Source organism: Theropithecus gelada, chromosome 4 (assembly GCF_003255815.1).
Source record: "Theropithecus gelada isolate Dixy chromosome 4, Tgel_1.0, whole genome shotgun sequence".
Taxonomy (NCBI): Eukaryota; Metazoa; Chordata; class Mammalia; order Primates; family Cercopithecidae; genus Theropithecus; species Theropithecus gelada.
Genome location: NC_037671.1, coordinates 123,641,838 through 123,660,540, shown reverse-complemented (window position 1 = coordinate 123,660,540; position 18,703 = coordinate 123,641,838). Strand labels below are relative to the sequence as shown.

General features: G+C 57.4%; 1 protein-coding gene across 1 annotated transcript in view; it reads right to left on the bottom strand.

Annotated features, from left to right (window-relative positions):
- FRMD1 (FERM domain containing 1) overlaps positions 1-9,827 on the bottom strand; it is a 42,683-nt gene extending 32,856 nt beyond the window's left edge. Inside the window, exons 1-3 of the mRNA XM_025382372.1 lie at positions 9,618-9,827; positions 7,265-7,407; positions 4,365-4,455 (exon numbers count right to left, since the gene is read on the bottom strand). Of these exons, the coding sequence (XP_025238157.1) occupies positions 4,365-4,455; positions 7,265-7,407; positions 9,618-9,717 (334 nt within the window). The 5' untranslated portion in view covers positions 9,718-9,827. The remainder of the gene's footprint in view (positions 1-4,364; positions 4,456-7,264; positions 7,408-9,617) is intronic.
- Positions 9,828-18,703: the final 8,876 nt, after the last annotated feature.

The window sequence follows — 18,703 nt, the reverse complement described above, 5'->3', positions numbered from 1 at the left end:
GGAGGGAGGGAGGGAGGAAGGGAGGAAGGGAGGAAGGGAGGAAGGGAGGAAGGAAGGAAGGAAGGAAGGAAGGAAGGAAGGAAGGAAAGAAAGGAGGGAGGGAGGGAGGGAGGGAGACATTTACATCAGTAGACTTTGAGTAAAGCAGATGACCTTCATACTGTGGTGGGCCTTGTCTAGTTGGTTGAAGGACTAAGAGGGAAAGACTGAGGTCCCCTATGGAGGAAGGAACTCTGCCTCCTGATGACCCTCGGACTCGAGATGGCAACAGTGGCTCTCCCTGGGTCTCCAGCCTGCCCTGCAGATTTCAGACTTGCCAGCCTCCAACAATCACATGAGCCAGTTCTTTACAATAAATCAGCTTCTCTCTTTCTCCCTCTATGTATCTATACACACACACACTATCTGTAGAGAGAAATGGGATCGGAAGGATACGTGTCTACAGACATACACATACGCATACATCCATCAAGAGTGTGCTTATGTGTCCTACTGGTCCTGCTTCTCTGGAGAGCCTTGACTGGCACAGGACTGTCTGCTGGAGGATGGGCATCTAGCTGCTGGAAGGGGAGATTCTGGCCTTGGCTATAGGCTCCCCTGAACCCAGCAGGGTGGGGACCACATGTACCCTCCAGAGCCTCCTCACTCTCTTCCCGGTGAGAGTCGTCCTCCCAGCTCCTGGCAGGCAGATCGGGACACACCGTGGAGCTCCACAAGTGCTTGTTGATTGAACAAAAGGCCTGAGCTTCCCCCACTGTGCTCTGCCACCCTTGACACTGGCGTGACAGCAGGAGACTCCTGTAGGGCTGGCCAAGGTGCTGGACACCAGCACCCTCGCTCACTGCCACAGGAGCAAGCTCCAGGCAGCGAGGGCCAAGGCCAGGCCAGGTGGAGCCCACCCTCTCTCTATCCCTCTGTCTCTGTCTTATTTTGCCTTGTCTCTATATCCAAGCCCCAAATTGCATCTCTTGTTTTTTGCTATAGGCTTCAAAAATGTACACAATCTATAAAATGTCTCAAAAATGTACACAATTTACAACTTACGAGATAATTAAAGTAAGAAATCCAAGTACTTCCCATTAAAAAAGTCCAAATCTCCAAAGCAAGGACTCTGACCAGAACCAAGAAGGGTGTCCTGGGGTCAAGAAGGCCCTGGGGCCACGGGGCTCTGCTGGGTGGAGGCGCCAAGCCGCAGCCCCAGGGAGGTTGAGGGGCCAGTTCTGAGTCTGTCCTCCTCCTCAGAGGCGGATTCCTGGATCACCGGGAGGAAAGGTGACCCAGATTCCTTTCTTGTCCCCAAGGCAGTGAGCTCGGCCACAGGCTGTCTCAAACGTCCAGGGTCAAGGGGACAGGGAGAAAGTGGACAGCGTCAAGAGGGACGCGAGAAAGAGTTGGTTGGCAGGAGTTGGAAAGTTCTTCCACCTGGGAACTCCCTCCGCAGGGTAAAGGCGCCTCCAAAGCAAACACTGGCTGATCAGCCAGCAATCTCCCTTTGTGTGCGCCCGCCTGGCTGCTGGTGGGAGCTGTTCCGGGTCACCCTCCCAGCCCCTCCTGTTGCTCGAGGCTGTCCCAGTGCTGCAGGCCCTCATCCTGCACTGACCCTCAGAACTCAAGGACCCCTGCCTCCTGCCTCCCAGGCCTCCCCACTGCTGGCCCTTGTGCTCAGACACACGGTAAATGCAAATGCCCGTGAGCTCTCCCCTTAGCATCTGGGCAGCTGACTACACAGACACTGTGCCTCAGTTGAAAGGGAAACAGGGTTAGAAGCCAGCCGAAGGCGTCCAAGCCAGGGCTGCTGGCTTCGTGACCTGTCTGCAATTCGCCAACACCGAGGATCATCAGCATATAAACTGGGAGAATCCTTGGCCACCGGGAACCTGCCCCGCCTGGACGATGGATTCTTGGTTATCAGGAGAGACGCCCTGCCCTGCACCCCCTGCTGGGAGGGGAGGTCCTTCCCCAAGGAGCTGCCACTGGACCTCTGGAGGACCCCCACACTCTACCCTCAGAACCCTCCAACACCACCTGCTGTCTCTAGGTTTCAGGGACATCAGGGGCTGGGCCTGAACTCCGGATAGGGCTGAAGTCCCGTGCCCTCACACCCGTGGTCGCCTTTGGAACCGCGTCTCCCAGAGGCCCTCTCAACCACAGCCACTCGCCCTGTGCAGGGCCTTGCATAGGGGAAGGGGATGCCCTGGGGCTTTTCTCCGCCTTGGGAGAGCAGTGAAGCCTCAGTGCCGAGACCCTGGGCATAGACAAAGCAGAGTGGAGCGCCAGCCAGAGCTCGCCCCACAAACACAGCGGCTCCAACGCGACAGTGAACGTCTGGTCTGGCGGTGACGGACATGATCCACAACCAAAGCAATGGGTCCTGGCCCGGGTTTTCCAGGCAGCTCCCGAATTCCCCCAACCCCTGCCCTGCCCTCAATTTGTTTCTTGGTTGTTAAAGTACTTTAAGCCTTTAAGAAATAAACGATGCCAAGAACAGGGTTGGGAGGCTTTGACTTTCTTCCCTCATTCCCTCCAGACTAATTTTCTTTTCATTTCTAAAATCACAGACTGATGACACCAACCACAAAACCAAACAGCAAAACTGGACTCCCCAAAGTCAACACCCCTCTGACCCACAGGGTCCTCCTTCCACTCCACCCAGGGGTCCCACAGCTTCCAGAGCAGCCCTGAGATGGAGTTAGGGTTCTGCTCCAGGCGGAGATTAGAGAAGGAGGAGACTGAGACAGGGGCACTCTCGCTTCTACTTTGAGGCACAGAAGGGGCCGGGGCCACCTGCACTGAGGGAAGCGCTGACCCCTGTCCACATTCACAATGGTCGGAAGAGAAACTGGGGATGGAACCCAAGGGCACCACGTGGGACGGTCGCAGCAAGACGGCTTCATTCAGAAGGATCCTAAAATCTCACGCTCCCTTCACAGCGCCTGACAAGGCGCTGCAGACCCTGGGAGGATGATGCGTGGGTCCCGGTGTCCTGTGCAGGGACACCCTGGCTCACTCACTCCCCTAGACAGAGGCCGGCTTGTTCTGGGGGAGCCTGGGAGAGGTCGGTTCAGGCAGAGGTCTTGCTCCTCCTCAGGCAGTAAGGCAGGGGGATACTCAGCCACCGCTGGTCAGCACTGAGCTTCATCTCCATCTGTCCGTGCCCCGAGTAGCCTCCCTTGGCTTGGCTGGGGAGAGAGGGCCAGGGCTTGTCTGTGCTGCCAACCTCAAGCCCCCACTATAGATGAGAAGCCCCCAGTCCTTTGCAGCACTGGATACAGGTGCTGCCACTCACTTCCTGGGGCAGCAAAAAGTGCACATGAAGCACTTTGGGTTCTTACAGCTCTTCCATGCGACGCAATCCGGCTGAAGGGTCTGTGGAGCCCAGGGGGCTGGCCCCGCCCCCCCACCTGCCGTCTGCATGTACTAGAACTCCAGGTAAGAATTCACATAAATCCAGGAGCCTGCTACTGCACAGAGGCTTCCCGGAAGCCCCTGGAGTCAACAGCCCCTCAGAACAGCACACTCGGCACTGTGCATGTGTGGTGTGTGCATGTGTACATGTGAGTGGTGTGTAACTGTGCATGTGTGTGGTGCATGCATGCATACGTGTGAGTGGTGTGTGTGTGCATGTGTGTGGTGTACGCATGTGTACATGTGAGTGGTAATTGTGTGCGTGTCTGTGGTGTGTGCATGTGTACATGTGTGAGTAGTGTGTTATTGTGTGTATTGTGTGGTGTATGTATGTGTACATGTGAGTGGTGTGTAACTGTGTGCATGTGTGTGGTGCAGTGTGTGTACATGTGTGAGTGGTGTGTGTGTGCATGTTTGGTACATGCATATTTACATGTGTGAGTGGTGTGTGTGTACATGTGTAGTGTGTGCATGTGTAAATGTGTGAGTGGTGTGTAATTGTGTGCATGTGTGTGGTGTGTGCATGTGTACAAGTGTGAGTGGTGTGTAACTGTGCACATGTGTGGTGTGTGCATGTGTACATGTGTGAGTGGTGTGCAATTGTGTGCACGTGTGTGGTGTGTGCATGTGTACACGTGTCAGTGGTGTGTAATTCTGTGCATGTGTGTGGTGTGTGCATGTGTACATGTGTGAGTGGTGTGCAATTCTGTGCATATGTGTGGTGTGTGCATGTGTACATGTGTGAGTGGTGTGTAATTGTGCCTATGTGGTGTATGCATGTGTACAAGTGTGAGTGGTGTGTAACTGTGTGCATGTGTGTGGTGTGTGCATGTGTACGTGTGAGAGTGATGTGTAAATATTTGTGTACATTATGGATGTGTGTGGTGCGCCCGCCCCCTTGACCTCCGGCAGACGCGGCCCCTGGGCATTTCTGCAAGTGAGGCCTGAGCGATGCTTACTTCTGATCACACAGAGGCCAAAGAACTGGGTGTCTCTGATGCTCACCGCGTTGCACACTTGCTGGAAAAGCTCCCGGCCAGTGGCCTTCACCTGCAAAAGAGGTGGGGAGGGGCTCAGGGAGAGGCTGGCACCTGTCCCCAGGGAGGCCACCTGAGCAAACGAGGCCCAGTAGGGCACCAGGGGGACCACCCAGTCAGGCACTCCCTGCAGCTAACAGGTCTGGGTCCCTCACTCTCTCCCAAAGCTGAAGGCTAAACACCAGCCACATGCCCATCAGAGCACCTGTGAGTGCAGGGGAGTGAGGGGGGAGGGGGTGGGGTGCTCTGGACGGTGGATCAGGGCTGCCCCCTCCATCACTGTCGGTCCCTGGTGTGAGGATTTCCCGAGCTCAGTCAGGGACACATGATGCAGCGTCACCTCCAGGGCCGCCCTCTGGGCTCTGTCCTCACACAGCACAAATGAATGCTTGGTCTGCCATGAGCGTGAGCATAGGTGTCTCTCATCATCCATCGCCCAACTGATGCGAGTGATCCCAACAGTGTTCCTACAGCTGAGCCTCTGACAGCAGCCTCTAAACACCCAGCGTCTGGTGCGTGTCCCTGTTTCCGGTGTCCAGTGTCCACATTTCCGGCATCCCGTGTCCACATTTCCGGTGTCCCGTGTCCACATTTCCGGGGTCCCGTGTCCACATTTCCGGTGTCCCGCACGTGAGGCTACTTCACACCTGTTCAGCCCCGTAATGGCTGGGACTGGCGGGCGTCCCCTGCAGAGCTCTCCCTGACTCCTGTCTGTTGCAGCTGTGGGGCGCATCTGTGGCCACCGGGCAGGAGAAGCGGCGTTCTCGGGCGGAATCGCAGCGCGCCAAACCTGTGACCGATGGTGCCGGCCAGTAGCTGTGCGCTTTGCTCTCAGACTCTCCCGAGGACCCTCACTTGGGGCTCCAGGAGGAAATCTCACAGCAGGGCACAGCTGGGGCAGCTGGATCTGCAGGACGCCATTTTGCGGTTCTTCATTTGTACAGTCTCAAGTCAAATGAGGTATCCAGCTTACTCATCCTGAGTTAATCCTGAGTTACTGTAAGACCGGCTACCTTATTGATATGGTTTGGCTGTGTCCCCACCCAAATCTCATCTTGAATTGTAGTTCCCATAATCTGCCCGTGCTGTGGGAGTGACCTGGTGAGAGGTTATTGAACCATGGGGGCGGTTTCCCCCATCCAGTTCTGATAGCGAGTGAGTTCTCATGAGATCTGATGGTTTTATAAGGCGATTTCCCCTTTGCTGGGCACTCATTCTCTCTCCTGCCACCCTGTGAAGAGGTGCCTTCTGCCATGACTGTAAGTTTCCTGAGGCCTCCCCAGCCATGTGGAAGTGTGAGTCAATTAAACCTCTTTCCTTTATAAATTACCAAGTCTTGGGTATGTCTTTATTAGCAGCATGAGAACAGACTAATACGATTATTGTCTGCTTAACGTGGTGAAGGGCAGGTCCCACAATGGTAGTAACACAGATCTTCAGTGATGGTCTTCCCAGCCCATCCCTTTCTAATAACTGGGCTTGACACATATTTGGTTGAATACAGGGTTCCTGTCTAACTGCAGACACAGGTGTGCACACACTCCGATAGAGGGTTCCCTGTCTAACTACAGATACACACAAGTACACACCCTGATAGAGGGTTCCTGTCCAGCTGTAGACATGGATGCGTGCACACCCCAACAGAGGGTTCCTCTCTTACTGCAGACACAGATGCACACACACCCCAATAGAGGGTTCCTGTCCAACTGCAGACACATAGGTGCGCACACCCTGATAGGAAGTAGGCTCTGTGGTTGCCAACTTGCTGGGTCCAGCAGGGGCCACAGGAGTTGCAGAGGCACTTCAAGGGGCTCAGTCAAAAACAGACGAGCATGACTCACCCAGGGGGTCCACTGTGTTCTGGCTGCATGATCCCTCAGTTAAAATCTTACTGTGAAGTTCAGTGCAAGAAACATAAAAGTTCCAGCTCTTATGGGGCAGGGGGCCAAAGCCACAGCATCTTCCCTGCAACAGGTCCTCTTATGACCCCTCCCCCAAGCCTGAGGCACGGCTGGGGACCCCAGGAAACTATGGGACACCCCCCATTACCTCAACTCCAGCTTCCCATTGCCGGGTGGGGACACAGAGTCTTGGGGGAGATTTTGCCACAAATATAGACATGGGCATTTACTTAAACACAGAACTCTTATCTCCAGGCAGACAAGAGATTCCCAGGGGAATCTTGAACCAAGATATTACTAGCAAGTCATATTTCATTCCAGGTAGCGTTGATAAATTAGCTACGCAGAAAGTCATTATTCTTTAACAAACCACTCTCATTTTAATTACACATTTTCATTATCCACATTAATCATTAAAATGAAAGTACTCTCTCAACTCCTGTCCCCACAAACTCAACTGAAACAGGTAGACAAAATGGGGGAAAAGGAAACAGAGAAGCAGAGAGACAGTGACGTCTGAATACAAGACAGGAGCTACCCCTTGGAAACCAGCTTCCTGGTGCTCTTCCCTCAGCGCTCCCAGGAGGGATGTGCTGAACCATAAACTTATTTCTCACAGCAACGTCTATCAGTGATGTTTCCTTCACAGGCCCAGTGAAAGGGCTGACCGTCCGACACCTCACAGGCACCTGGCGTAAGCAGAGTGAGGCGGTCCAGGGATTTCTCAGTACACAGGCTGTGTCCTAAGGCTCTGCTCACCCCATACCCCTGCTCACCCCCTACCCCTGCTCACCCCCATGGCTCTGCTCACCCCCACAACCCTGCTCACCCCCACGGCCCTGCTCACCTCCATGGCCACCCAGGGCCCTGCTCACCCCCATGGCCCTGCTCACCCCCATGGCCACCCAGGGCCCTGCTCACCCCCACGGTCAGCCGCAGCTGCTCCTGGCTGGGCAGCAGCACGAGGACATCCCTGTGTTCTGAGGCCATCGCGTCCATTCCCAGGGTGGGCTCCTGCCGGTTGCCTGCAGGCCTCTCAGGACTGGGCTCCATCCATTGCGCCCCTGAAGGAAGGAACGTGTCAGGGTTTGTCTGGGTGGGGTCTATGCCCCACCCTCTCGGGGGCACCGCCATGCTGACGTTACTGGGCCCTCCCCGGCCATGGGTCACGGGTGGGTGCTCAGCACCTCCCAGATCACAGCTGTGACTTCCGGGACCCGCCCTTGCTGAGCTTCTCACTGGGAAGGGAACTGAGAGGGAAGCCTGGGCTGGGAATCCAGCGTGGCCAAGCCAGGGCAAGGGTCAGAGCTGCAAATAGCTGGGTGTGTGGAGGGTGCCTGGAATGCAAATAAACAACCTCAGGGCACCGGCCATGCAGCGCTCCCGTGCAGGGCAGCTCAGCACCCAGCCTCACAGTGTGGACTGCGTGAGACCGAGGTTGGGGGAGACAGGACCCAACTCCCCCAGCTGACAACCCCTAGCTCCTCGGAGTGCCTGCTCCTTCTATAATGTGGAGGGGGTCAGGCAAACCCCACGGGCACAGATGCCAGAGCCAGGGCTGCTGGGGATGATGGAGCAGCAGCAGGGGAGGAGGAGGAGGGCGGGAGGAAGGCAGCCTGGGCGGGCACCCTGCCCCACACACCTCCTGTGGCATCTGCTACTGAGCTTAGGAAGCAACATGGTGGCCATTCCTAGACAGGTTCTGCCAGGAGGGACTCTAGCTCCCTCTAGGGACTGGAAACTGAGGACACTTCGTTCCTTGCCTAGGGCCAGCAAATCCCTTCCTGCCTGCAGCGGCTGGAAGGCCAGGAAGGGGGTCCTGGCTCAGGTGGACAGCAGACGGGGGCATCAGCATGAAGGGTGGGGACATCTCCCGCAGGGCCTGGAGCCCCGGCTGCTCTCAGCAGAGATGAGCAATGCCTTTGAGCTCTTTGGCACAGCGTTAGGGAGGGGAAGGGACCCCAGGAGCCCCCCTGGCCCTGGGAGCACCCAGACCTTTGGGCACTGCAGGTCAGGAGATGCAGTTCCCACGGGCCTGGGCTGCGGAATTCTGTCCTCAGCCGTGCGCCCCTTCGGTTTCCTGTCATGGAGTCTGGGATGCTCTGGGACCTTCCTCTAGTAAGGGGTCTGGACCTCCAGAGGGGCAGTTGTTCATCTCAGGAAATTCGAACTCCAGCCGCCTTAAGGCCTGGCCCAGTGGGTTTAGAAGATTTAGGAGGCTCGGGTCTCACCTTCCCCGGCCCCTGGAATGACGCTGGCTCCCTCCCTCCCTCCCTCCCTCCGCTCAGATCCGGGCCTTTCTCAGACCCTCGAGGCCACACACACACACCCGAGACAGCAGCGGTGGTCTCTTTTCTCTCCACAGCAAACGTAGAGCTGTTGACTATGGAAGATGTGGGGACCCCTTTAGCCGAGAGCATAGAAATTTTTTTTAAATGGCAAAAAACAGCCCCAGAGAGCAGAGGCTGGATTCTCACGGCCCTGACACTGGCTCTGGTGCCTGGGCAGCTCGTCCCCATGCCAGGCGCCCTCAGCCTCTGCTCGGAGTCACAGTGTCGGCGTATCAGGAAGGGCGGCAGCAGCTGCACCTCTCAGGGATGCCTGGGCGCAGGACAGTGGCAGAGGGCAGGCGGGGGCTGGGGGTCGGGGGGCAGCAGAACACCACCGCCACACACAGCACAGAGGGGACAACAGGCACCAGGATCCCTCGGTGGGGAGAGCTGGGGACATGGTGGGGTGGGGAGTTGTGCTGGGCGCACTCATGATCAAAGCGATGGTGCCCCACATGTGTGCAGGTGCTGGTGTGTGTGGGCCCTGGCATGTTACAGGTGACCTGGGGCCAATGGGCTCCAAACATCACTAGTGAGAAGAAAGAGAAAAGCAATGAAAAAGAAAAAGAAAAAGAAACCTCCACATTCGTATTGATAAACACAATAAACAGATTCTTGTCAAGGCAGGACGTCCCTGGCCTCAGCTCCTTCCTTCCCTCCCGGAGTCTCAGGGCCACACAGCTGAGGCTCAGTGCTCCAGTGAAGGCCGCCGTCCATCCGAATGCCAGGGAGATCTGGGCTTGGGAAGCCCCGTCGTATTCCCGGGAGAATGCGGCTTTTTCCTGAAAACGTGCTGAAGATCCAAGGCAAGGGTGGTCGCTGTGAGCACCTCCCGCCAGGGCACTGAGGGGACACCGTGGGAACCTCTGTACCCAGCTCATCAGGAAGACAACTTTGCACCCGGAGAAAGAAGAGGCGTGACCAGGCCCCAACACAGACCCCACCTCTGAATGTCGTGTCTTCTCGACTGGCGTGTGCGCGACGGAAGAGGCTGGCTTGCCACGTTCGTGATGTCAGGGCCAGGCAGTGGACAGGCAAGGCCATGAGGAAGAGGAGGCCACCACCTGGGTCTCTTCAGGGCTGAGCCCTGGAGTCCTCCTCGGCCCAACTCTCCCTTCTTCTCTACAGCTGGTTTCCATCCTCTATGATGAGATGGGCCTGCTGAGAACATTCTAGAACTCAAGCTTCGGAGACCTAAGTCCACAAAGCACAGGTTTTAGAAAACAATGTGGGAATGCTGTTCCGTGGGGAAAAGGAAGGCAGAACTGACACAGGGATGGGTCTAAAAAATCCCGCTGCGAGGGAGACGCTGGACGCAAAAGTCCTGGCTCCATTCTGAGACGTCCAGCAAAGGCAGCATCTTCGGGGCCAGGGAGCTGGCAGCAGGGACTGCAGAGGGGCGAGGTTTCCTCTGGGGGCAGTCGGATGGCAGTGATGGCTGCACAGTTCCTAAATGCTCTGAAGTTTATTAAATGGTTCACTTAAGAGGAATATATTTTACAGCATGCAAACTATGCCTCAATAAAGCTATTTAAAAACACCACAAGTTATAAAACGGTCACACAAAAAGCCTTCAAGATACGGCAGGAAGTGCACCCGTGCGCCATAGCTCAACCCATTCCACCATGTGGGCGTGAGTGTGAGACACGTGGGTGCCGTGTGAGGGTGTGCCTGTGTAGATGTGAGTGGGTACATGCTTGCGCACATATGTTCACATGCAGCCTTAATGTCCAGGAATGCTAGGGCTGCCCACTCCTCCTCCACATCCTCCTCTGCACAATCAGCCACACCGACTAATCTTTTTCTGCACATCACAGAACAAGGCGAGGCCCTTTACCGACTCGGCTGTGATGGCCGCAACACCCAGTCTGCGGATGAGGCGTCTGGCTGGGCTCAGAGGCCAAGCTGCTCAGTGAGTGGCCAGCCAGGGTCTCGCTCCATGCTCAGCCTCCACCCCCACCATACAGCCTATACTCTGCTCTCTCCCTCCGGCCACCCGACCCTGCCTGGTTGAAATCCAAAAAGAAAACCAGTGTCTGCTGGAAGGAGCCCAGGGCTGCCCACTGGGTCCCCAGGAGGTCCCTGCTGCCCATCAGCACCGTGAGGGCTTCTCACCGCGCTCAGTAACACACTTGCTCTCCTTGCACGTTTTCCCGGAAAAGAATGTTGGCCAGATGCAGCACATTTTGCTCCTTGGTAAGTAGGGAAACTGAGGCACACAGCAGCTAAGTGACTTGTTCAGGTCCCAAAACTCCAAGATTCCTGAGACCCGCTGCAAAGCTCCTCCCTGAATCTACTGACCCCCTCTTCAGAAGTCATCTCAGAAGAGAGAGATCATTCTTATGAGTGAACCATGCAAGCCCATCTTCTGGGACGACTGAGGCTGGTATTTGGGAGATGCACCACCTGACTTTTGCTGCACTGCCCAAGTGAATGGTGCAAGGCCTGGGTTGGGGTGCGCAGCGGGGTGCAGGGCCTGGGACGAGGTGGGCAGGGTGCTCCCCACTCCAGTTCTTCCCCAGGCACTGCAGGGTCCAGGTAGGGTGGCTGGCGAGTGTCCCAGGCAGCCACGGGAGCCGAGGAATCCAAGCCTGGCCCAGGGCAGATGCTCTGGGGAGCCCCTCACCCGTGGCGAGCTTACGTGTGGAGCGCAGGAGGTGCTTGCCAGAAAGGAAGGAAAAGGGCAGCTGGAGACAGCCCTGCGGACACGGCGGGGCCGTATTTATTCACCACCTGCTCAGACCTCGTAAGGTCCATGAACACCCTCAGCGCAGTAAACGGTGGGAGGGTGCAGGACCCAAGCCCATCACCTGTCTCAGTGGTGCCAGCTTCTTGGTCTTCTGAACTGACCTTTGGCTGTTGAGAAAGGTCAGTTACGCACTGCAGGGCGTCTCTGCTGTCTCAGACGGGATGGGTGCTGGAAGGGCCATGACCTGCCTTGTGTATCTGAGCAGCGTGGAGGGTGATGCATTCCTGCAGGGGAGGCAGCGGTGCCGGCGGGAACCGCCCAGATCGAACTTCAAAAAGTGATTCAGAGAAAGGAGCATCTGTGAACCAAGTGCTATGAAATCAGAACGATCTCCATCAACTTGAATGAGAGGTTAAGTCAACGAATTAAGTCCAACGGGAAAGATGACCGAGAAGCCCGCCTGTTAGGACACTCCATGGGAGGAGGGTGTGAAGGGCAGCTGTGCACTCCCCATCGGGTGGCAAGGCACAGAGCAGACTCAAAAGGTCCCTCTGCCCCTCGGGAGACAGGGTGGCCTGTCCAGGGAATGGGGCTGGCAGGGCTGGGGCCCCAGCCTTCAGGTGTGGACAGCCTCCTTGGCAAACACACACCGATCTGGGGTCCGGAAGGTGCAACGTTCATCCTGTCCCTGGCCAGGGAAAACAGCAGAGCGGGAGGGCAGAAGATGGCTTATCGATGGCTTCTTTCCTTCTCTTTTTGGTGAGATGGGGAGGCGATCTCTCCCTTTCCAGCCTTTAACGTAAGTCGATTTACTTGTTACGAAGTCTCATCTCATTTAAGACTTCCTAAATGATGGTCTCCCACACCTGGTCCCTCTTCTGAAGCCTCACTGTGGGCCTGGGGACAGAGGGTACCCCAAGTTCGGCGGGTTCTGAGGAAGAATGGCCTGCAGCTTCTAGTAACCCCCACGGCCCCCCAGGTGCACGTTGTGGGGTGTCTTCTTGGGAGAAGACTAGAGACGGCAGGTGGGGTGAAGGAGAACCCGGTTTTCAGGGGTCTGCCTCTTCCCATTGGAAACAGTTCGCCCTTGGGAGCTCATCAGCTTCTAGGGATTAGATGGAAGCGTGAGGCATCACGAGGGCATGAAACCCATGCTTTGGTTAGAAAGGAAAATGGATTAGGAGCCACTGGGGCCACTGCAGGTGGGAAAGGTAAGTTATTTCTCAGCGCCGTGCGTATTGGGTTATGATGTACAGTGTATGTGTGTGTCTTGAGTTAAACACATTAACTGCTGAATTTAAAAAGCCATAGAAAGCCAGCAATTACAGAATGCGTCTGACACGCTGCCCTTGCCATCTCTTAGAGGAGAACAAATCCCACAAAGAAGGGGGCTGGACTGCAGGCGTTTGGGGTGCCCCTGGACCGAGAAGAAAACCTCAGGGGTGTGGTCCCATGGGGGAGGTCCATTGAGCTTGTTCCCAAGACTGTCTCTTCCCATGGGCCCTCCCCTGTGCTGCTCCCAAACAAAGGCAGGCGTGCAGGGCCCGGCTCCTTTCGTGAGAGCGCCCGCAGGCCCGCTGGCTCCAACTCACTTGCCCTTTGGAATGACAACGGTGCGGAATTTCGTAGGGAAAAAGCCCTCTTGTCCCTTCTGTGTTAACCTTCCAAGACCAAGACCGACTCTGAGATCAGGACGTAGCAGGCGTCCCCCGGCCGAGAGATCTCACCTCCCACCTCATTCCTCCCTGTCACAGGGACAGAGCAGGGCCTGCCCCACATGGGGGTGGTGACTAAACGGCCAGAGCTAGCAGCAGAAAAGGTTGAGGGGCTGCAGCAGCAGAGCGGGCTGTTGGGAGAGGGTGGGACCTGCTCCAGGCCCCGTGGACATGGGTGTCCGTCCCTCCCGTGCTCCTGGTCTGTGCCAAGCGGGCACATTCCCACAAAGGACTGGCAGGTCCCTCCACCAACACTGAGCTCCACAGTCCCTAGCTTCCGGTTATAAGGAATATTTGGGGCAGTTGGGTGGCTCTGAGTAGAGTCCCTGAACCAGGCAGTCATTAACGGCAGACCAGGATGCAGGGGTGACCTGGATCCTAGAGAACTAGAAAGGCTCCAGCCTGAGGGCCTGTGGGGAGCCGGGCCTTTCTCACCTGACGCACAGTGTGGAAGCTGCAGGAACTGACTCCACCAGGCCAAGGGGGCTGCACAGGCCCTCACCTTCTAGAAAGCGGCAGCAGCCTGGCTCAGGATGGTCACCACTCCGGCCTCCCTCCACATGGCCACAGTGAGGCCGCCTGGAGGGAGGGAGACCTTGTGGCGGGGACATCGGAGGAGCCCTCTCAAAGGCTTGGGACAGCCGTGGAGGGGCCTCTGGGGGTTTCAGTCCCTGGGAATGTGCCCCTCTTGCCATTTCTATGAATGGCCATCCACAGCCACACACCCGGCCATGGCTCCCCAGGACCGGCCACTGGGCTCCAAGGGGTGTGCAGAGGAGGTCAGTCACTTTCAATGAAGCCACAACCTCCATGAGAACAAAGGGACCAAGGAGGCCCAGACGGAAGGGCGTGGCCACCAGCATGGCCACCGTGAGAACTGCAGGGGGATCCGCAACTACCTCCCAGGTGTCCCTGCTCCAAAGCCTTCCATGGCCCCCTATCGCCCAGCCGCAGCATCCAAAGCCTTCCATGGCTCCCTATCGCCCAGCCGCAGCATCCAAAGCCGTCCATGGCTCCCTGTCACCCAGCCACAGTATCCAAAGCCTTCCATGGCCCCCTATCGCCCAGCCACAGCATCCAAAGCCTTCCATGGCTCCCTATCGCCCAGCCGCAGCATCCAAAGCCGTCCATGGCTCCCTATCGCCCAGCCACAGTATCCAAAGCCGTCCATGGCTCCCTATCGCCCAGCCGCAGCATCCAAAGCCGTCCATGGCCTCCTACTGCCCAGCCACAGTATCCAAAGCCTTCATGGCCCCCTATCGCCCAGCCGCAGCATCCAAAGCCATCCATGGCTCCCTGTCACCTAGCCACAGTATCCAAAGCCTTCCATGGCTCCCTATCGCCCAGCCACAGCATCCAAAGCCGTCCATGGCCCCCTACCGCCCAGCCACAGTATCCAAAGCCTTCCATGGCTCCCTATTGCCCAGCCACAGCATCCAAAGCCTCCATGGCCCCCTATCACCCAGCCACAGCATCCAAAGCCTTCCATGGCTCCCTATTGCCCAGCCACAGCATCCAAAGCCCGTGTGGTCCCCCCGCACACCGCAGAGCCGTAGGGTTAGGGCAGACCTTCTGGAATGTTGTGCTGGGTGCTAATGGTGAATCACTTCAAAATTCAAAGTTTGGCTAAAAAGTACGAAGAGTAGAACATACAATTCACACACATTAAACAGAAAGGCCCCGCACCTCCCTGTCACGAGGGCTCCGTGGGATGCCGCCTGCCTTCCGGCCCTCGAGCCACTCCATCCCCAGCAGGGACACCAGCCACGTCCCCAGCGTGGACACCCATGTCTCCAGCACGGTCACTGCCTACGTTCCAGCATGGACACCCACATCTTCATTGTGGACATCCACACCCCCAGCATGGATGCCGCCATGTTCCCAGTGTGGACATGGGACACTGGCTCTGCCTGATCATGCATCCCTTGGACCCTCCTCTGTCACCCCCTCAGCATCCCCACACTGCTGTCCTTGTGGAACAAGCTGGGCTTCTCCCTTTCTCCCCACACTGGAATGCATGATGTTCCACACTGGATGGCACGAAGTTCCATGGAAACTGTGGGGGCTGGGGGGAAGCCCATGTGACTCCACTCTGCCCTGGCCTGTGCCCTTGGGCACCTGTTAGCCAGGACCTTTGCTCTTTGCCCAGAGTGAGCCACACTCCTCCTCCTCCTCGAGGCCTGAAGGAGTGACCCAGCTGCCTCGGAGAGCAGTCCCTGATTCTGTGGCCACCTCAGTCCCACGCTCACCAGCCACTCACCTCTCCCTGCTCATGCTCCCTCGGGCCTGGTTTTCAACCGCTGATTTCAGTCTTATTTCACTTTTTTTTTTTAAATGTGGTGTCTTGCTCTGTTGTCCAGGCTGGAGTGCAGTGGTGTGGGCTTGGCTCACTGTAACCTCTGCCTCCTGGCTCAAGCGATTCTCCCACCCCAGACCCCTGAGCAGCTGGGACCACAGGCACGAGCCACCACACCCAACTAATGTTTTGTATTTTTTGGTAGACACAGGGTTTCTCCATGTTGCCCAGACTGGTCTCCATCTCCTGACCTCAAGTGATCTGCCTGCCTCGCCTCCCAAAGTCCTGGGATTACAGGCGTGAGCCACTGTGCCCGACCTTATTTCACCTTTTTTATGTGAGAAATTTTGCAGACCGTGCAAATGATTCCTCCTACAGAGTGGGGTACATGTTGGTCAGCAGAGCCTCCCACTCCGATAACAATGTCCGTCAACCCAGGTGCACAAAGAGGTTCAAGGGCCCTGTCAGCCGCACATCCTGAGATGGCTCTGTGGGGAGATCGCAGGCTGCTGTCCAGGTGAGGGTGCGGTGGCCTCTTCCCACCACTCAGAGCTCTGAGCTGCGTGGGCTGGCATGTGCAATGCACAGGCTGGCATGTGAGATGCACGGGCTGGCGTGTGGAGCATGTGAGATGCGTGGACATCCCACTCTCAGGCTACTCGCTGGGGAGATCAGGCTCCTGGGTCACGTCCCTTAAAGAGGGGCTGAGCAGGACACGCCCCTTAAAGAGGGACTGAAGCAGGACCTATTCCTAGGTCCATCCCCTTCTGCTTCTGTTCACAGGGTCCCCAAGGACGCTGACCTCGCCGCCTCTCTGGGCACGGAGACCCTCCCAGACCCTCACGCTTCTACCCCTCGCATGATGCTTCCAACCCTGGCCCCAGATCACAGATTGAGAACCTTGGGACTGGGGAGGGGCAGCATGAGCCAGCAGCTCAGACACAGGGTGTCAGTGAGGGCGGGGTTCTGTGTGTGCTCCCAGCAGGGCCCCTCAGCCCCTGGAACCCTGCCCCGAACAGGCCTTCTCCCTCTGGTTCCGCGTCTCCCCTGCAGCCCCTCACCCCACAACAAGCTGGGGGTTAGGGCGCTCTTCATTCCCATCTTAGAGATAAGAAAGCTGGGGCAGAGAGGAGCTGGCGGGGGGTGTCAGGGCCCACGCTGCCTCTGGGATGCTCCAGCTGGGGTCTCAGGGTGGGGACCATGTGAGCCCGAAGCCTGCAGCCATCATCCTCCTGCTGTCACCTGCCCCTGCTAGGAGGCGGAGGGCCTCTGGAGCTCGGGTTCAGTGCCTGCTCCCCAAGTGACTGGCTTTTTATTCTTGGAAAGAAACTACCGGCAGGGGAGTGGCTGGGAGGGAAGGCAAGCACGAAGGCCTCTCAGCTGCTGCTGCTGCCTCAGCTCTGGACTTTTCCCTCCACCCAGAGGGCAGATGCTTGGAATTCTCCTGCTGCCTCCCCAACATCTGATCTTCCTGGGCGTAAACACTCGCCTGTGGGACCTCAGCTGCTGCCGCTGTTAACTCAGCACTTAAAAGCGCTCTAACCTCCCAGAAGGAAGACGGGAGCTGTGAACCCATCAGGACCAGAGGGCCAGAGGCTCAGACGGGCTCAGCTGCAACCAGGCAGGTGGGAGGGCTGTGTAGACAGGACCCCCAGGCTACCCTCTCACTCCTGTCCCCTGCACACAGCACCAGCTAGCACAAGCCTTCCACTGGGTCAAGGCAAACGTTAATTCGCTAAACACGTGCGATACTAATCAGATGTCCATGTGACCCACGGGCCTGCCTGTCCACCTCCCCACCCAGGTGTCCATGTGACCCACGGGCCTGCTGTCCACCTCCCCACTCCTTGTGTTCGTGTGATCCATGGACCTGCCTGTCCACCTCCCACTCCTTGGGCCTGCTCTCGGGACACTGACCACACGTGTCCTGCTGAGAACCCAAGTCCTCCCTGCCAGTTTGGCTCCTGGGGAACGGGAGCTGTGGCTTAGGGGAAGGGGACAATTTGGAAAGTAAAATAACTTCATCCCAGGGCTGGCCCACACCAGGGCCATACGCAGGGGCAGCAGCCTCCCTGGGGGGCTGGTGGGCCCTGACACCAGGCACAGGTTCAAACCCGGATCAGCCTCTGGCAGTGGGTCCCCGGGGGTCCCTGGATTTCTGCGTGCCTTCGCTCCCTCAGCTGTACAGGGAGATCCTCCTGCTGCCGGTGGGTGAAGCGTCCAGGGTGTGTCACAGCCCCTGGGACACGGTCACTGTCAGCCTCACTGTTGTTTTTAGAGAATGTTTTTGGGAAGCGACACCAGCTCTTCCTCGAAGGCCCGTGGCCCTGTAGGGGACTCTTAGCAGGCTGTGGCTGCTTCCTCCTCCTTTCAGGGACCAGCCTCAAGACAACGGCTGGGGTCTGGTCAGCTGTCCTCTCCCTCGGGGAGCAGACCTCCGGGACACAGGTGGAGGAGGACTGAGGCAGGAGTGGCCGCCTCCGGACAGCCGTGTTTATCACTCACACTGTTTACCGTCACTGCACACAGATGATCAACAGCAGACGGACTATCGGCAGCTTCCCTGCTGCTTCTGAATTCTCTGTGAGGGTGCACCCCTTCTAGAGCACTGGGCCAGGCTCCATCTGTCCTCAGGTCCCTGGGACGTTCCTGAGGGCCGCCCAGCAGGAAGCGGAAAGTCGCAGGCAGATGGGCACAGCAGCTCTGTTTTAGACAGAAACGCTGCTCAGGTTTCACTAGAAAATGGAACTCCGCTCCTAAAATAAGTGGGAAGCCGGGGCAGGTGAGGGAAAGCACGTGAGCCCTGCAGTGAGAACAGACGCTCCCATGGAGGGGCACGAATCCCACCGGCGCTGGCGGTGCCCGTCCATCCACTTATTGAAGGGATGTGCTGCCCTCCTCGCTGGCAGGAAAAGCAGCTACTCAGCAATCACAGCCCATCGTCCACCTGCTCAGGCTGCAGGACACGGGACTCAGTCTCTCAGTCTTAGCTCGACTCTCCATCCCGCGTCCAGACAGTGAGCAAATCCCAGCGGTGTTACCCCTGAAACCCACCCAGCCTCTGTCTGACCCCGTTCCCACCTCCACGTCCACCGCTGGGACCCACCCCTGGCTGGCTCGTCTCCCTCCTGGATGGTGGCAACGGGCTCCAGAGTCTCTCTGCCATTCTCGCCCCTCTGCCCCCCACGCTCTCAGCCCCATGGTCATACTAAACACCGACCACAGCAGAGAACAAACGGCTCCCCGCTCCCTCCTGAGCAGCCAGAGGCCTGAGAATCACCTCAAGTCCCTTGTGGGCTGGACTTGTTCACTCTCTGGCCTCATCCTCTG